Raw genomic sequence first — 16,378 nt, 5'->3', positions numbered from 1 at the left:
GCATCTAGTTGAGGTATTTCTTTATTAAATCTCACCAAACTGCTGAAAGTTACAAAACGTGACTGACGTTCTTTTGATTGAACTCAAAGATAATGCCACTTAGTTCAGCTACAGGATACGATATTAGTACTTTTGTACATTAAGAAATTACTTAAAAAGTGAACTGTGGTGTCAGTGCGGGAATCTGGGTGGAAACATCCATTTGGAGGCACAGCAGCATATCATGCAGTATCGTGACTGACTGAATAAATAACTACATTATCACGATGTATGATCACTGTTGAGTTCAAGCACTTCCTGTCCCTGAATGTATTTTGTTTGGGAACTTTGTAGGAGCACAACTACCTACTTTTTGAGGGCTATGCAGAAACACATTGGAGGTTGTCTTAATTGTTTTGTTTTTTACGTTTATGCATAGAAATACATGTATATATTATGTACATGTACTGCTTCACTCAAAGTCCCTCCATTTATCCTGCAGAAGTTCACGTTTTTACACATTATTGGGCTAAAAATAACCTGTGAGGACCAGCTTGACAGTGGAATGGACCCTTTCAGTCACGCTGAGCTGGTCACAGTGAAGGAACACAGACTTACAGATGATTTAAAAACCTCCTAAACATACACCACACAAGTCAGGAAGGGACATTACATGAAAGTGACCCCAATGTATTTTTCTTTGCTATCAGGGCGAGTCCAAAGATGTGAAATTCATGCAGCATGTTGTCGTGAAGAACATAGAGCGACATGTTCTTCTCCACCAGGTCACTGAGATTCTTTCTTGCTTCTTCTTCTTTTGTTCCGCCGTCTGATCGCACCGCCGCACGTGTCCATCTCACTGGGTCGGATGAGGTGATCCATCTTCTCCTTCTCCATGGCTGAAGTCATCTTCAAGGTGACCTCAAGCTCCTGCAGGACGCCGAGCAGCTCCTCGTCTGGGACATCCAGTTGGATCTGACCTGCTTCCTCCTCCTCCTTGCACTCATTCATGTTCTGCTTCTGTTTCAGATGACCATTCTGCTCCATCTCTAAGTCCTCGTCAACTCCTGGACTCTGGGCTGCATCGTCCAGGTCTGTTTCACCTCTACATGGAACAGCTTCTGGAATGTTATCCACATGGCTGCTCCTGTCATCAGCTTCAGCCTCATCCTGTGAGCCACTGCACTGAGTAGCCCGTTGACAGCAGCAATGGGGACGCTCCCACATGACGTCAGTCTCATCTCCAACGTCTGAGGTAAACATCACACAAACATGATACAAGTCATTAGGTACCACTACTTTATCTCTACTTTGCTCACCTTCCCATCTCTTCTGGTTGGTCTTCTGGTGTGGAGCCACACCCTCCACCAGCTGACCCTCCTGCATCACACGAGTGATTTCTGTCAGCTGCTGGAGGAGACTCTCCTCCTGGTCCACTGTCACCCCCTTTGATCCCCTGTAGCACACACACACACACACACACAAACACACACACTGTAGGTGATTTTGAAGGTGTACCTAATGTTGTGCCCAATATAGTTTTTTATTACAGATCCATAGTTTATTATATATATTATGTACAGTTTTTTTTCTTGCCTGAAGTCAGCTGGGATAGGCTCCAGCATCCAGAAAATGGATGGATGGATTTGTTATTATCATGTATATTATATATTTATTACTAATACTATTATTCTTTACAATGACTCTCATAATAATGAAGATTATTATTAATCATTACTATTATTGTATTATATTTCCTTTCTATCTCTATTATGATGATGATTATTATTATAATTTATTACTATTACTATTATCCTGTTTAATTTTTTTCTGTCGCCTTTCGCAGACAGCTGGGATAGACTCCAGCCCGCCCACAATCCTCATGAGGATTAGCAGTACAAAATGAATGAATGATTTTTTTCTCTGTCGAAAAATTGGCCAACAACATATAATCTCCATAAACGTACGCCTAAATGTACCCCAGGTCGCACTTAGGACACCCCTGCACCGCCACACTGACGAGCTAGCACGCACCTGTCAGGACTGTGCTGGGCGTTGGAAACAATGTTCTCCATCACCAGCTCAGTTTCCCTCAACTTCTCCTGCAGCTGAGCCAGCTCAAAGTCCGCTGGAGGTTTTTTAGGAGGCGAGTTAGTTGAGCTGGTCAGAGATCAGTTAGTAGGTCACCTGAATAAACAACACTCACTGATCTTTCTCTTCATGTTTTCCGAGCGCGTCGAAGACATCCTGCTCTCTGACGGCTGGCTGCTGCCTTTTGACGTGATCTGACAACATGGACAAACAACATTTACACTGAAATCTAAACAAAAATTATACAAACAATATTAAGATTAAAAAGATTGTAATGTAGTGTATATCATATCACATAAATAGCTTCTTTTTAATGCATTTTTATTGTAATTTTAAATTTGTATTTGTTTTATTAACATAATATATGCTGTATTGTATGTATTTATTAAAATATCTAATATATTCATTGTTTTCTAATTATAAATAAAGAAAATGGATATTGTATGTAAAGAAAATGTACTGTAGACACTTTTGGGCTATCCTGTCCACCATAAGTTAAACTGCATGCAAATACGCCCCCTAGTGTCTGTGAGCAGTATACAAATGTTACCTTGAAGAGGATGTATAGGATGTAGAGTAAAATTCCAAAGCCATAGACCGGAATGATCTGTCCCGCCAGGTTGGACTTTCCCGCTGGTGCCGCCCCTGGCCCTGCTCCTTTGGCCCTGGCTATGGCCTCCGTGTTGTGGGCTCGAGAGAGGCTCGAACCCGCAGCCCTCTGGCCCCGGCCCTCTGGGGCCATCTGACGGTGCACCATGGGGGGGAAGTGACCTCCTGTAGGTAGTGGACAGATAAAAGACAGTCAGCTAATCATTATTAGAGATTTATTGTGACCAACTCAAGACCTGTTTCACATTGGCTTTTTCCCTATGAGGGAACAGTGAGTGAATTGTATTGATTTAGTTTTTAAACTGGGTACCTTCATTACGCAAACTGGGAATCGAACCTATAACTTCTGCCATGAAAGGAAGGAGGGTCGACGTCGACGTAACCGTTGTGGATGAGCCACTGAATGGTACCTGTTTATCGTATACCGACAATTTGGAGGTATTTAGCGCCCCCGTCGGGGAGGAAAGTGTAACTACATGTAACCATCGGTGCACTAGCTGCTCGCTTTTAACCTGAACGAAACGAAACGAAATCAACACAAAAGACAAACACAAAAGAGCAGAGCTATTTTTACGCGTCGGGACGCACCTTCCGGTCGTTGGTCGGTGTCCTTCCTGCCGCGGGACAGCAACATTTTAGGAAGCAGCAGCGCCACGCACAGCACGAGGCACGTGGCGAGCGTCACCTTCTGGAATGTGGACATCACCATGGCAACACGTCAAAATGCAAGAAGGACAAACAAACGCCTTTAGTCACCGAAGAGACAGACAGGGGTTAGTGATGATGATGGGGATGATCGCTTCTCTGACAATCGATTGGATTTCCTTGTTGAACCGGAAATGCGCTGTGGCCGTAATTACATGTTGTGACCACCGGGTGACGCCAAAACACAAGCCTGGATACATTAACAAACAAAACATTATATTGTAGATACAATAACGAATGCTTTGATTATAGAAAATGTGTCAATATTTTATTAATATTCTCGATTTATGAAGGCGTTGATCCAAATTGAATTATTCTTTCCAGTGTCAGTCCAACCTTTAAATTCCTATTATCGCAACTCAAATTAATAGTTTTAGCTAAAACATGACTTCTGTTTATTGATGTTATAATTTTCTCCACAAATGGGGAAGTTTACATATTTTGTTGTTTCACATAAAACATTGAGATGATTTGTATCTGTATTTACCGGTGGTCCTGTATACAGGACAGTAAATCCGACTGTGATGTAAGTCGAGTTTTAGTGTAAACTGGAACTAATACATTGATCCTAATCAAGTCACACACACTGTAGAAAGAACACACGAAAGGCATATAAAATACAGTAATGAAAAGATTAAACACAATAATGAAATGAAACCATAATAAAAGGGGAGGACGACTTTTATACCTGTGGTTATCTTGCAGGCCTTTAAACTTAAACTGTTGTCCCTGGAGATTTAGTCTGGAAGGATAACCTCTTCTTCTCCTCACAGATCTCATTGTAACATTGCACACAATCTATGACCTCTTTAGCATCCATTAGTGACGTTATTCGTTCTCAGTGAGTCTTTTGTTTACAAACCAAAATTAAGTCCATCCATTTTCTGTACCGCTTATCCTCTTTAAGCCTATCCCAGCTGTCTTCGGGTGAGAGGCGGGATACACCCTGGACTGGTCGACAGCCAATCACAGGGCACATATAGACAAACAACCATTCACACTCACATTCATACCCAGGGGTGGGCAAACTTTTTGACTTGTGGGCCGCGCTCAGTTAACAAAATTGTGCGGGGGGCCAGAATACATATTTAACACATAAACACACTATTTTACACTTATAATTCTAACAGTCTGCCTTCAATTATTAGTCTAATTTTATTTTATAAAAGTGTCATACTATCAGCTATATGTTCTCATTTCCTCAAACTACGAAATTTAATTTTACAGTTTTTTATTTGTTTTACTGAATAAGTCATCATGTTAAACGTTGAAATACTCTGTAAGTAATTGACGGGCCAGATTCAAACGCTTGGCGGGCCGCATGTGGCCCCCGGGCCATAGTTTGCCCACCCCTGTTCATACCTATGGACAATTTGGAGTCGCCAATTAACCTAGCATGTTTTTGGCATGTGGAAGGAAACCGTGGAGAACATGCAAACTACACACAGAGATTGACTGTGTGGCCAACATGCTAACCACTGTTAGACATCATTATTACACCTTTTGGTTGTCATATAATGACTTTTTGACACATACACACACATACAGTGTCACCATCAGAGTTGCGCAACACTTACATACGACTGATGTAAAAATACTCAAGAGACACAAAACAGATATATTCTTCGAACTTACACAAACTTAACTCTCACTTCTACACACATGTTCACTCTCTAGATGCTCCGTGTACTTTAATTCTCATTAGTCCTCCTTGGTGATAGAGTCCAGCACTGTAACCAAATATATTACTCTTATTTTTTAATACATTGTACATTATTACATAATACATTTTTTTTTCATTGAATTGTGTCATTATTGACCTCTTCTCCGATAGCAATGCGGTCCCAAGCTAAGGAGAAGAAATAGCACAAACACCACAAAACGTAGTAACACGGAACGTGGTAAACTGAGGAACGCCTGTACAAAGTTTCAATCTTTATAAAATAAAGCCAACGACAGTTTCTTTCACGTTATCGCATTTCTTTGGTGGCAATGAAGAAGAAAGAGTAGATTGTCCTCGACTTCACTTTGTTTTCTCGCCCCCTTCCCTGACAGATGGGTAGAGCTGAACAAGAAACATAGTTAGAGAAGATTTTTTTAAAAGATTTATCAGTCCCAAGATCCATCCATGAAGTGCCTGGATATTTCCAAGTCCATTGGTTTACAAATGGCAGCTTTCAGCTCCACAAAGAAAGGCCAAGAAGAAGCTGCGGCAAACTCCCAAAGAGACAAAGTCCATGTGTTTATTCTTTCGGTGTGCTTCTTCATCTGCATGGAGAATACAGGAAAAAGGTAAATATGGTCAATATTGAAATGTTGATGTACGTTTTCCCTACTTGATAGCGTAAACAACATTTGAGTCCGGTTGAAAAGACCAGAATACCTTCATACTCTCCAGATCAGGGGTCTCAAACTCAATTTACCTGGGGGCCACCGGAGCTAGGTTCTGGGTGAAGCCGGGCCGCATCAGGTTAAAAAAAAAAAACCCAAAAAACATATTTATTAAAAACTGGGGAAAAAAAATAAAAAAACTATCTTCAATGCTTTTGCTTTTGCTATACCCTAACTTTTTCAGAACTTTGGTTCCGGTTTTCCACACCAAAATATCTGATAAAACATTCCACTGTTCTCAAATATCTTAATTTTTATTTTTCTATACACAAAATAAGATTAAAAAAAAACAAATTAAGAATAAAGACAATAAATCAATCAATCAGTAATAAATAAGTAAAATAATAATAAAACAGCAAATAAGAAAAACGTAAGAAACCACATACAGTTGGTAGAGAAATTATTTTTTTTCAGATTCATATGTACAGTATTAACAGTTATTTAACCTTTAACATGAACATTAATGAAACTTAATAATTTGACCCAATTAGCAAGTTAGCATCGCACTCTGTTCCATCTGGGAGCAGCGTCGTAACTTTAACAACATGTTTGATGAGATGCTTTATCTTGACGTGTATTTTCCCTTTTATTCCAAATCATTTCCTGCATTTATTTGTACCCAGCGTCATAAGCCTTTAGCTTCATTGCTAATCCAAAGCAAAACAGGGCGGGGTAACAGGGTAGGGTAACAGTATGGGTGGGGCAAAATCATGTTGTGTCCGGTGTGCACACAGCTTTAAGCTGTCATTTCAACATTAAACTTTGGTATCAAGGTGAGGGCCCCTGCTCCAGATGGACAGATAGACAGATGTCTGCTTTGGCTTGTGATTGACGTTACCTCTCAGTGTGTGCTGCCGTTAAGATGGCCACCTTCGTAGTCCAGCTGGCACAGGATCATGTTGTTCTTCAGGAAGAAGCGATCTCCCACACAAAATCTGCAATACAGACGAACCATCACAATATGGAATGTGGAGTCTCAGAGGCGCCTCTGACATATCTCCAGCCAGTATGCTAACAGCAGAATAAATCATAAACGATCAGAGACTGATTAACGACCCCGGTAATGAACAGGCTTTTAACCACTTGAGGCTCGTCAAACCCAGGATGTAAATCTCATCGCATTCCGATGACGGCAAACAGATCTCACAGATCTGACTCCCATGACGGTGATGTCTGGACTAATTGCTGCGCTAATCTTACCTCTGGCGACACAGCTGACAGGCGAAGCAGTCTAAGTGGTAGACGTTGTCTCGCGCCCTCATTACCATCTCAAAGGCGGGAATCAGCTTCCTGCAGGCTGCGCAGTTCCCTGTCACTCCAAAGAGCCTGCAGAGGAACACAACAACACTCACTTCATATGGCTGCGTTAGCAACTACAAGGAAAAGCTTCACTTTTGGACAGGGGTGGAACGGTACGTAGTCGTCCCCTTTTGCTTCATTATAGTCTCCTGTTTGGGAACACCTCCCAATGAAATACATACACAGATAAAGAAAAGTATAAAACAAAAGCATTGTTCAGATATGGGGAACCAGGCTACGGGGTGCAACTATTCATTCTACACTTCGGACAATGAGACAATCATTCACACTCTTCATACTGTTGTCTGTATCCTTGTACTGTACTTGTACAGTGAACCATATACAGTACACTCAATTCAATGCCAAATCACAACAGAAGTCATCTCAAGGCACTTTACACATAATGGAGGTCATAAATGAAAACACAAAGCAACTGAATCCCATATGAGCAAGCACTTGGCAATGGAGGCGAGGAAAAACTCCCTCATGAAACCATGACCATGACCCGGACCCAGGCTCTGTAGGGCCGTTGGGTCAGTCTCGATCGGTTGGGTTAGGATAGAACCAAACAGAGTAGAGGGATAGATGGTAGATCAAGTGAGAAAACAAGAGAGTCTTTATCTTAGTCCAAAGAACAGGGAGGCGTATCAGGAGCGAAGGGTCAGTCTAAAAACGTTTGCATTTATTTTGAATAGAGAGCGGGTGTCTGCCCCCCCTAGATTGATAATACTTCCACGAACGAGGAGCCTGAAGGCTCTGTCTGCCATTCTACTTGTAAAAATTAAAAAAGCTGTAGAAAATGAATGAATGAATGAATGGCCGTGTTTTCCTGGGTTGTTAGGGTACTAGAAGACTTCTAAGATATATTGGTGCCTGATCGTGTAGTGATTTACATCCAAGAAGGAGAATTCTAACTTTTACAAGTACAGGTGAAATCTGATCTCTTATTCTGGTCCTGGTTAAGACCCATGTAACAGTATTTTCAACTGACTAAAGGGCCTTTAAAGATTTGTTAGAGCAACCTATTAACAGGGTGTTACAATAACCCAGCCTGTAGGTCACAAAAGTGAAAAGTGAATTTTTTAAAATGTTTCGTAGTTGAAAAAAATGCTGTATTTGGGAACTAAAGGAAAGGTTCTGATCAAAGATGATGTCAAAGGTTCTAATGTTATATCAGTTGCAACCCTGTTCTATGAGGATCTGGGAACCAAAAACTATGGTTGCGTTTTATCTGAACTGAATAGTAAGAAATTTGAGGTCATCCAGCTGTTGATGTCTTTAAGGCCACGCCTGGAGTCTGGGCAGCTGACTAGTTTGGTTAGGTTTCACTGATAAATAGAATTGTGTGTCATCTGCATAATAGTAGACATTGATGAAGAGTTTTCTAAAGATACTTCCTAAAGGGGACATACAAAGGCAGAATAATACAGGTCCCAGAACAGAACCCTGTGGGATGTGTTTGCTGACTGATCTTCAAGTGTACAGATTATGTACTATATATCAATAGATTTAAAAAATTGCAGTCAATCTGACAAGTACGACTGAAACCATTTTCATGCTGATCAAAATTTTCATCCGTGGTGATGTTACACCCCTCTTACTGTATTGGATTTGTCCTCTTATTGCATTCTGATAGCCCTCTGACCTTTCAACAGTGTCCCAAAGGCTCTGAGAACAAAGCCATGGTTGTTGAAAAGTGGACATAGTAGTGGCGTCACTTCTGTGACAAAGCATGAAGAAGAATTTCCCCTCGGCCGACCAAGTGCGAGTAAAAACTTCATCTTAATTATGCTAATGCAAGTAGCAAAAAATTTAGGCAAATAACTGGCATAAAGCACACATACACCCAAATAGGAAGAACTAAATACAGCAATGGTGGCACGGCGGTCTAGTGGTTAGCATGCAGACCTCACAGCTAGGAGGACCAGGGTTCGATTCCACCCTCGGCCATCTCCGTGTGGAGTTTGCATGTTCTCCCCGTGCATGCATGGGTTTTCTTCCTCCCACATTCCAAAAACATGCTAGGTTAATTGGTGACTCCAAATTGTCCATAGGTATGAATGTGAGTGTGAATGGTTGTTTGTCTATATGGGCCCTGTGATTGGCTGGCAACCAGTCCAGGGTGTACCCTGCCTCTTGCCCGAAGACAGCTGGGATAGGCTCCAGCACCCCCGCGACCCTCGTGAGGAAAAAGCGGTAGAAAATGAATGAATGAATGAATAAATACTGCAATCAACAATTACTACCAGATGCGCGTAAAAGGGGACGTAAGAGCAGCAGAAAACACAACAGACCAACACAGGAAATCTTACAAAATAAGAGCACGAAACCAAGCGCTAAGGCTTACAAAGTGAAACAAAACAAACTGTCACACAGGCAACAACACAGATTGTGAAAGTGAGACCAATAAAGGCATATCTTATCTTATCTTATCTTAAAGGGGAACTGCACTATTTGGGAATTCACAATCATTCCCAAATCCCTATGTGAAACATCAACACATATTTCTTTCCCTTTTCTGTGCATTATAACACAAGAAAACAAGTTAATTTGAGCTAGCTAACAATGGATGTCATTGGGAGACTACGATTTTGACTTGAAAAAAACATGTAACAATGTTGCATGGTTTGCTATACATGTTGTGATCATGCATAAACACGTACACTGATGATAACATGTATTGCCATATTTTGAGGATTTAAAACAATACCGTAACTTATTTTCTCAGCCTATTGATACCTGTCAAAAGCAACAGCAGCGACAACACTTACGATGTCCGCTCTCATTGGGATGGCTGTGTCTTCCAGCACAAGACGTGTTCTCCATAGTTGAAATAGGTGTATCCCAATGACAGCATTGTAAGCTAGCTCATATCTACTCGTTTTCTCGTGTTAGAATGCACAGAAAAAGGCAAGAAATATGTGCTCATGTTTCACATAAGAATTGTGAATAGTGGGCAACATTGTTTTTAAACGTGCAGTTCCACTTTAATCAGGAAGGGAGGCAAGGAGGACAGTCCTCCTACATGAAGATAAGCCTCCACTGCTGTTCATTCCTTCTACTAAAAACCTTGTCCAGCTTTGGTCTCCTAATGGACGACGTCATCAAGCGAGCGGCCAACAAAAGCCAGTCCTAATGACCACCATGTTCTCATATAACGAGCGAGCACCTGGTGGGTTCTTTCCTCCTTTCCTTAACGAGCTCAATGCTAATTCTCCGCTAATGGTCCAATTAAAAGAAATCACATGCTTCTAATCCCGCGCTTCAAAGGCCAGCGCTGACGAGGAAAACAGGAGGCCATGGAGCCAATTGAACTGTCAGAAGGGCTTTGGGTCTGCTAATGAGAGACTTAGCCGCCAGCAAATCCATCTGGATCGTACATGAGACTAACACATGAGCCGGGCTATCAGGAGTTCTGCAGCTGACCCGGACCGCCGCAGTGCTACTTACTTATGAGGACATAAAATCAACACATGCTGTGTTTGGAAACACAGCCTCCAGGTTTTTCTTTCCAAGTTTCAAAGTCTTTGGTTTTAAGAGTGCGTCACGTTCCCTGGCAGGGACCCGTTCTCTTTAGCTTGGTAGGCCACAGAGACTACTTTTACTGCAAATAGAAACATGTAGACCACCAGCATCACTGCTAATTTAAGATAGCTTACTGTAGTCCAAAACCTATTCTACCTGTACTGGGTTCTTTTCAAGCTGTTTGTAATAGCTTGGATAGTTTTTGTTCCTTAATAATTGACATAAACTTGAAGCTACGCTCGGCTAACTGTTAGCTACCTTGCTACTACATGTTTAGCAAGCTATTTACCAGGAAACAAACCAACAGGCTAATTATTGCTAGTCATAGTCAATAGGTTGTTTAGGTTGCTGGATTTGCATTGTGAGTTGCTAGTAGCCATAGCTCCTCCTCGCCGATCTTGAGGCGTTCCCAGGCTAGTTTAGAGACATAGTTTCCAACATGTCCTAGGTCTTCCCCGAAGCCCCCTACCAGTCAGATGCAGGTGCACTGAACACGTCCCTCAGGAGGTGTTTGGGAAGCGTCCTGACCAGATGCCCGAGCCACCTCATCTGGCTCCTTTCAATGCGGAGGAGCAGCGGTGTTATTCTGAGTTTCTCCCTGATGACAGCGCTCCTTAGCCTGTCTCTAAGGGAAAGTCCAGCCACCCTACGGAGAAAACCTATTCCGGCCACTACCAAAAGCTTATGATCATAGGTGAGTGAAGGAACTGTGTTTGGGTTTTCTCCTGATACTCCCACATTCCAAAAACATGCATGTTGGGTTAATTGGCGACTCAAAATGAATGGTTGTTTGTCTATATGTGCCCCGTGATTGGCTGGCGACCAGTCCAGGGTGTACCCCGCCTCTCGCCCGAAGACAGCTGGGATAGGCTCCAGCACCCCCACGACACTAGTGAGGATAAGCGGCATAGAAAATGGATGGATGGTTGTCATCACTGCATTTTGTGGTGACGTCACGTCCAGCTGCTGCAGCTGTACGGAAGTACCTTGGTAGACCTTGGTAGACCTCCCTCCCTGATGCCATAGGAGTCATAGGAACATAGATTGACTGGTGAATCAAAAGCTTTGCCTTTCGGCTCAGCTCCCTCTTCACCACAATGGACCAATGCGGCGTCCGCATCACTGCAGATGCATGTCGATCTCGCGTTGCATCCTTCGCTCACTCAGGAACAAACCCAGAGGTACTTAAACTCCTGCACTTGGGGCAGGACCTCATCATCATCATTGAAAGAGTGACATTTATTAACCTCAACAAGACTCAACAAGATGCTTGTTTGCTGTCAGCATTTTTTTACCTGAGGACCGCAGCACAAGTCTTGTGCTGGAAGACACAGCCATCCCAATGAGAGCAGACATTGTAAGTGTTGTCGCTGTTTCTATGTTGCTGTTGTTGACGGAAGTAGCCTAATCTCCTGGGATAGTGCGCCTTGGAAAGATGTTTCGGTAAGGTTTTAAATAATCGAAATACAGCAAGGTACAATAAGTATTACATTTTATCATCAATGTACTTGTTAATGCATGATCACAGTTTGTTTCTCAAACGATACAATGTTGTTAAAATGTTTTTTGGAGGGCTTTGTCGTCAAAATAGGTAACTCCCATTGACATGCATTGTTAGATAGCGCACACTAACTTGTTTTCTTTCGTTAGAATGCACAGAAAAGGGAAAGAATTAAAGCATGAAACAGTGATCTTTTGTGAAATCATTTTTTGAAAAACAGCAGTAGAGCGATGTGAGGGATGTTCAAACTGTGACGTAGGGAGGGACCAAGAGGAGTAAGGGAGGCCGTCTATGTCTCAGTTGAGAAACCAACTCTGAACAGAATGGGAGGTCTACGACACCACCCCTATGCACTCATGCACTCCCCTACACACAATGCTGTCCTTTCATTCCTTCCTAAGAGATTCAATATATTAGTCAATAACAAATAAACACAACACGTGAATCCATGACCATTGTTACAGAATACAAACAAGGGTGATTCTACCCACTGTCAACTGTCAACCCAACTGTCATTGGCTGGTCGTTGTTGACTGTCATTTTGCACAAGAGAGTGACATGGATAATAAATACTCTGGACCATGCCCCCAGACAACGCCTGCCCTATCTAGTATTTGAGCATGAACCAATAAAGTCTGAAACCTGAACAGTCCGAATGAGATCAATTTAGTACCCGGATACAATAATACAATGACCTGGATGAATGACAAAATTTACAGGCATAAATAAAGTCATTTGTTGAAAATCCACTACCTATGCAGGAGGAAAGGTTGTTGCAGCTATATGAATCCAGCAGAGGCCGCTGTCTCACAAGTCAATTCGATCAACATTTTTCAGCATGAAGACGCTTTGGCAGGTTAATACAGTACAAAAAATTGTTTATGAATGTGTAAAACTGAATTGAAAATGCATTTAATAATAGTGGGCGGCACGGCGGTCGAGTGGTTAGCGCGCAGACCTCACAGCTAGGAGACCAGGGTTCAATTCCACCCTCTGCCATCTCTGTGTGGAGTTTGCATGTTCTCCCCGTGCATGCGTGTGTTTTCTCCGGGTACTCCGGTTTCCTCCCACATTCCAAAAACATGCTAGGTTAATTGGCGACTCCAAATTGTGAATGAATGTGAGTGTGAATGGTTGTTTGTCTATGTGTGCCCTGTGATTGGTTGGCGACCAGTCCAGGGTGTACCCCGCTTCTTACCCAAAGACAGCTGGGATAGGCTCCAGCACCCCCGCGACCCTCGTGAGGAAAAAGCAGTAGAAAATGAATGAATGAATGAATTAATAATAACAGTGAAAGGCATATTATGAGTTTTAGAGAATCAAAAATTGGAACTTTTAGTGCTTTGTGTGGGTGTGTCTATTATTTGCAATTTTCACCATTCGCAGGGGTCAGAAAATGTCTTGAAAATTAGCTAGATTACCTTACATAGTGCCATTTTGGGAAAAGTCACATGCCATTTAGTCACATGGCTGTCACATGACAACCACCCCAAAATGTTTCCTATATGTTACTTGAGAACTTCAAGAGATCAAGTGAAGCACAAAATTGTATTGGACATCTTTTAGGACATTTAAAGAGATTTTCTCACGGATCCAATTGTGGAAGACATTGGCTCCGAGTTGATTGTTGCATTAAAATGATAAAACCAGCAGAAAGTGCCCCATATCCACAGGCATGCGCACTAATGAAGTCTATGTTTCTTTGTGACCCACTTGTACCTGAGGTAGTCTCGGCGGCAGAGGATAAGGTTGGCGCGGGTGTAGAGGCTGGAGCCCACCCGGCCCAGGCGGCAGTCGCAGCAGGCACACTTGAGACAGTCCTCATGCCAGAAGCGGTCCAAGGCCTGCAGCATGAAGCGGTCCCTGATCCTTCCGTTGCAACCCGCGCAGCCTTGCACCTTCTCTCTGGACTGGAGGGACACCAGGGACACACCTGGGAAGGACCAGGACAGTTTGAGTCCAAACAGAGGTGAGGTCACATATTTACTGATGCGTACTGTACCATGGCGATGGACCATTCATTGGAAACATGTCTTATAGGTGTGCCCTATTGGTGTACGTTGCAAATGTACGTCGGTAAAGCTCACACCCTAGAGTCTCGATTGACACCAAAATGACAGCTCAGGCTTTTACCCCAAATGCCCCTGTGGTTTGAGCCTCAGGCGTGCACAGGGGTGGACCAGACGGGTGATGAGAGTGAGGTTTAGGGAGGTGAGTGTAACGCATGCCAGCTGGTGCAGCTGTGCAAAAGTACGTTGGTAAACCTCACTCCCTGATGCCTCAGGGATGCCTCACTGGACATCGAGCTTAGAGCTCTGGCTTTTAGTTCGACTCCTAGCGCTCTCGACTCTCATTTGATGGACAGTGGTTTGATCCCCAATGCTATGCAAGGGGCGGACCAGGCGGACCAGACGGGTTACACTGGCGTAAAAGATCAATTTCCTGTTCTATGGTTATCATTGGGGTGCACAGTGTTGGGGTGGTTAGTATGTTGGCCACACAGTCAGGACACATGGGTTCGATTCGCCACTCGAGCATCTCTGTGTGGAGTTCTCCCTGTGTGTGGGTTTTCTCCTGGTACTCCCACATTCCAAAAACATGCATGTTAGGTTAATTGGCGACTCAAAATGAATGGTTGTTTGTCTATATGTGCCCTGTGATTGGCTGGCGACCAGTCCAGGGTGTACCCCGCCTCTCGCCCGAAGACAGCTGGGATAGGCTCCAGCACCCCCATGACACTAGTGAGGATAAGCGGCATAGAAAATGGATGGATGGTTGTCATCACATATTTGTTCTTTTGTCATCACTGCATTTTGTGGTGACGTCACGTCCAGCTGCTGCAGCTGTACGAAAGTACCTTGGTAGACATTGGTAGACCTCCCTCCCTGATGCCATAGGAGCCTCGCTGAACATCATACTGATGGCTCAGGCTTTTAGCTCGATGCCTAGCGCTCTCCACTCTCACATGGTAGGTTTGGACCAAATTAAATTTACTGTTCTATGGTTATCATCACACATTTTCTTTTTTGTCATTACTGTTTACCTTCTGTTGTGTTGTCACAATGCACAAAAAAAGGCTTTAATCTTTGGAGGTTCAACTGTCACACGTTTCCAGTGCAGGTCTTTTCATGGTAAAATGACTTTCACAATAAAACTCTTAACATTTAATGTGCTCATTAAATCTATTTTATGTATTTGTGACCTTCTTTTTTAAGTATGACAGAATCCATTCATTCATTTTTTTTTAAATGAGTGCCAAGAATTGCACGACTGGTGTGGTGAGATTTACTGATGAATTTCTGTCACCTTAGGTTGGTCTAAGTTCAGTTACAGGCAGCAAAAAGAGACACACATACAAGCAGCTCTTCATGATTAACTTTCATGCAACAACTTTGAACACATCAGTGCAATTCTTTTTCATTTAATAACTATTCCTAATTTTAACTGCCATGAAAAGATAACTTGTCTACTCACTCTCCTCCTTGTCCAGCACCATCCTTCTCTCAAACTAGACAAGACGTTCTTGTCTCTCCTGTTTGGAAGCAATGACTCACAATCCCAAAAAAAACTAGAGCCAAAGAGAGTCTCCTGGTTTGAAGCAAAAAGACGTGTCCACTTGGTTATCACCTCCGTTTGTTTGCAGGAGAGACCCCTTAACTGCCTCCAGGCCAGCCCCCCTTCAAATGTTGTCTTATCTGAGTTGATGTCAGAGCGCAAGCATTTGTGCATGTGTGGAGGCTGCTTTGTGCTCAGCACTGCTGCATCCTTCTTCCACCCCCTCTAACTCTATCTCCCTCTCTCTCTCTCTCTCTCTCTCTCTCTTTTTCCGCTGTGCTAATTATATGAAGTCATTATGCTCAGCTCTGATAGTAAGCCCCCCCCCTTCCCAATCAATTATTCAATATGCAGTCACACACGCGGCCTGAGGTGTTTTACAATGAGCTTATTCAACTCCAAGGACACCAATTATCTCCAGGGCGCCTTGCAGTCAACACCACCGCCTTTCACTCAGCCTTTCAGATGCTCTATGTACACATCCATATCTAAGTGCATATACGCACCTACACTGGGCAAAAGAAGTATTCAATCCCCCGCTGATTTTGAAAGTTCACAGATATGATGAGCAGTACAGAACTTTGATACTTTGATTACAGTAACAGAGAGTGTAAAATCCATTTAAAAACATGAACTAGAGTAGATTAATTTCTATTTAATTGAGAGAAAGGATTCCGACCTGAACAGACCGGTTATGTGTCCATGAAGTACACAAATGAGTCC

The 16,378-nt window shown here is 42.8% G+C and overlaps 2 protein-coding genes across 3 annotated transcripts in view; both read right to left on the bottom strand.

Moving 5' to 3' along the window:
• LOC131131491 (rhombotin-1-like) overlaps positions 1–15,843 on the bottom strand; it is a 37,197-nt gene extending 21,354 nt beyond the window's left edge. Inside the window, exons 1-5 of one of the 2 annotated variants that reach the window (XR_013627430.1) lie at positions 15,575–15,843; positions 13,820–14,033; positions 6,976–7,101; positions 6,614–6,710; positions 4,776–5,652 (exon numbers count right to left, since the gene is read on the bottom strand). Coding sequence is in view for 1 of the 2 variants with exons in the window: in XM_058076239.2 (XP_057932222.1) it covers positions 6,617–6,710; positions 6,976–7,101; positions 13,820–14,033; positions 15,575–15,596 (456 nt within the window). In the remaining variant the exon portion in view is untranslated. Of the gene's footprint in view, positions 1–3,651; positions 5,653–6,613; positions 6,711–6,975; positions 7,102–13,819; positions 14,034–15,574 lie in introns of those variants that run through there. The other variant, XM_058076239.2, reaches the window with a different exon arrangement.
• On the bottom strand, positions 10–3,501 carry ric3b (RIC3 acetylcholine receptor chaperone b). Its single transcript, XM_058076396.2, has 6 exons — positions 3,268–3,501; positions 2,621–2,844; positions 2,186–2,264; positions 2,014–2,107; positions 1,299–1,435; positions 10–1,229 (listed from the first exon to the last, which is right to left on the bottom strand). The coding sequence occupies exons 1-6, from the start codon at positions 3,386–3,388 to the stop codon at positions 766–768; spliced, it is 1,119 nt and encodes a 372-aa protein (XP_057932379.2). The 5' UTR covers positions 3,389–3,501; the 3' UTR covers positions 10–765.
• Positions 15,844–16,378: the final 535 nt, after the last annotated feature.

This window comes from Doryrhamphus excisus, linkage group LG1, assembly GCF_037039965.1.
Source record: "Doryrhamphus excisus strain RoL-2023G ecotype Guam linkage group LG1, RoL_Dexc_Guam_v1.1, whole genome shotgun sequence".
Lineage (NCBI taxonomy): Eukaryota > Metazoa > Chordata > Actinopteri > Syngnathiformes > Syngnathidae > Doryrhamphus > Doryrhamphus excisus.
This window is presented reverse-complemented; position numbering and strand designations above follow the sequence as displayed.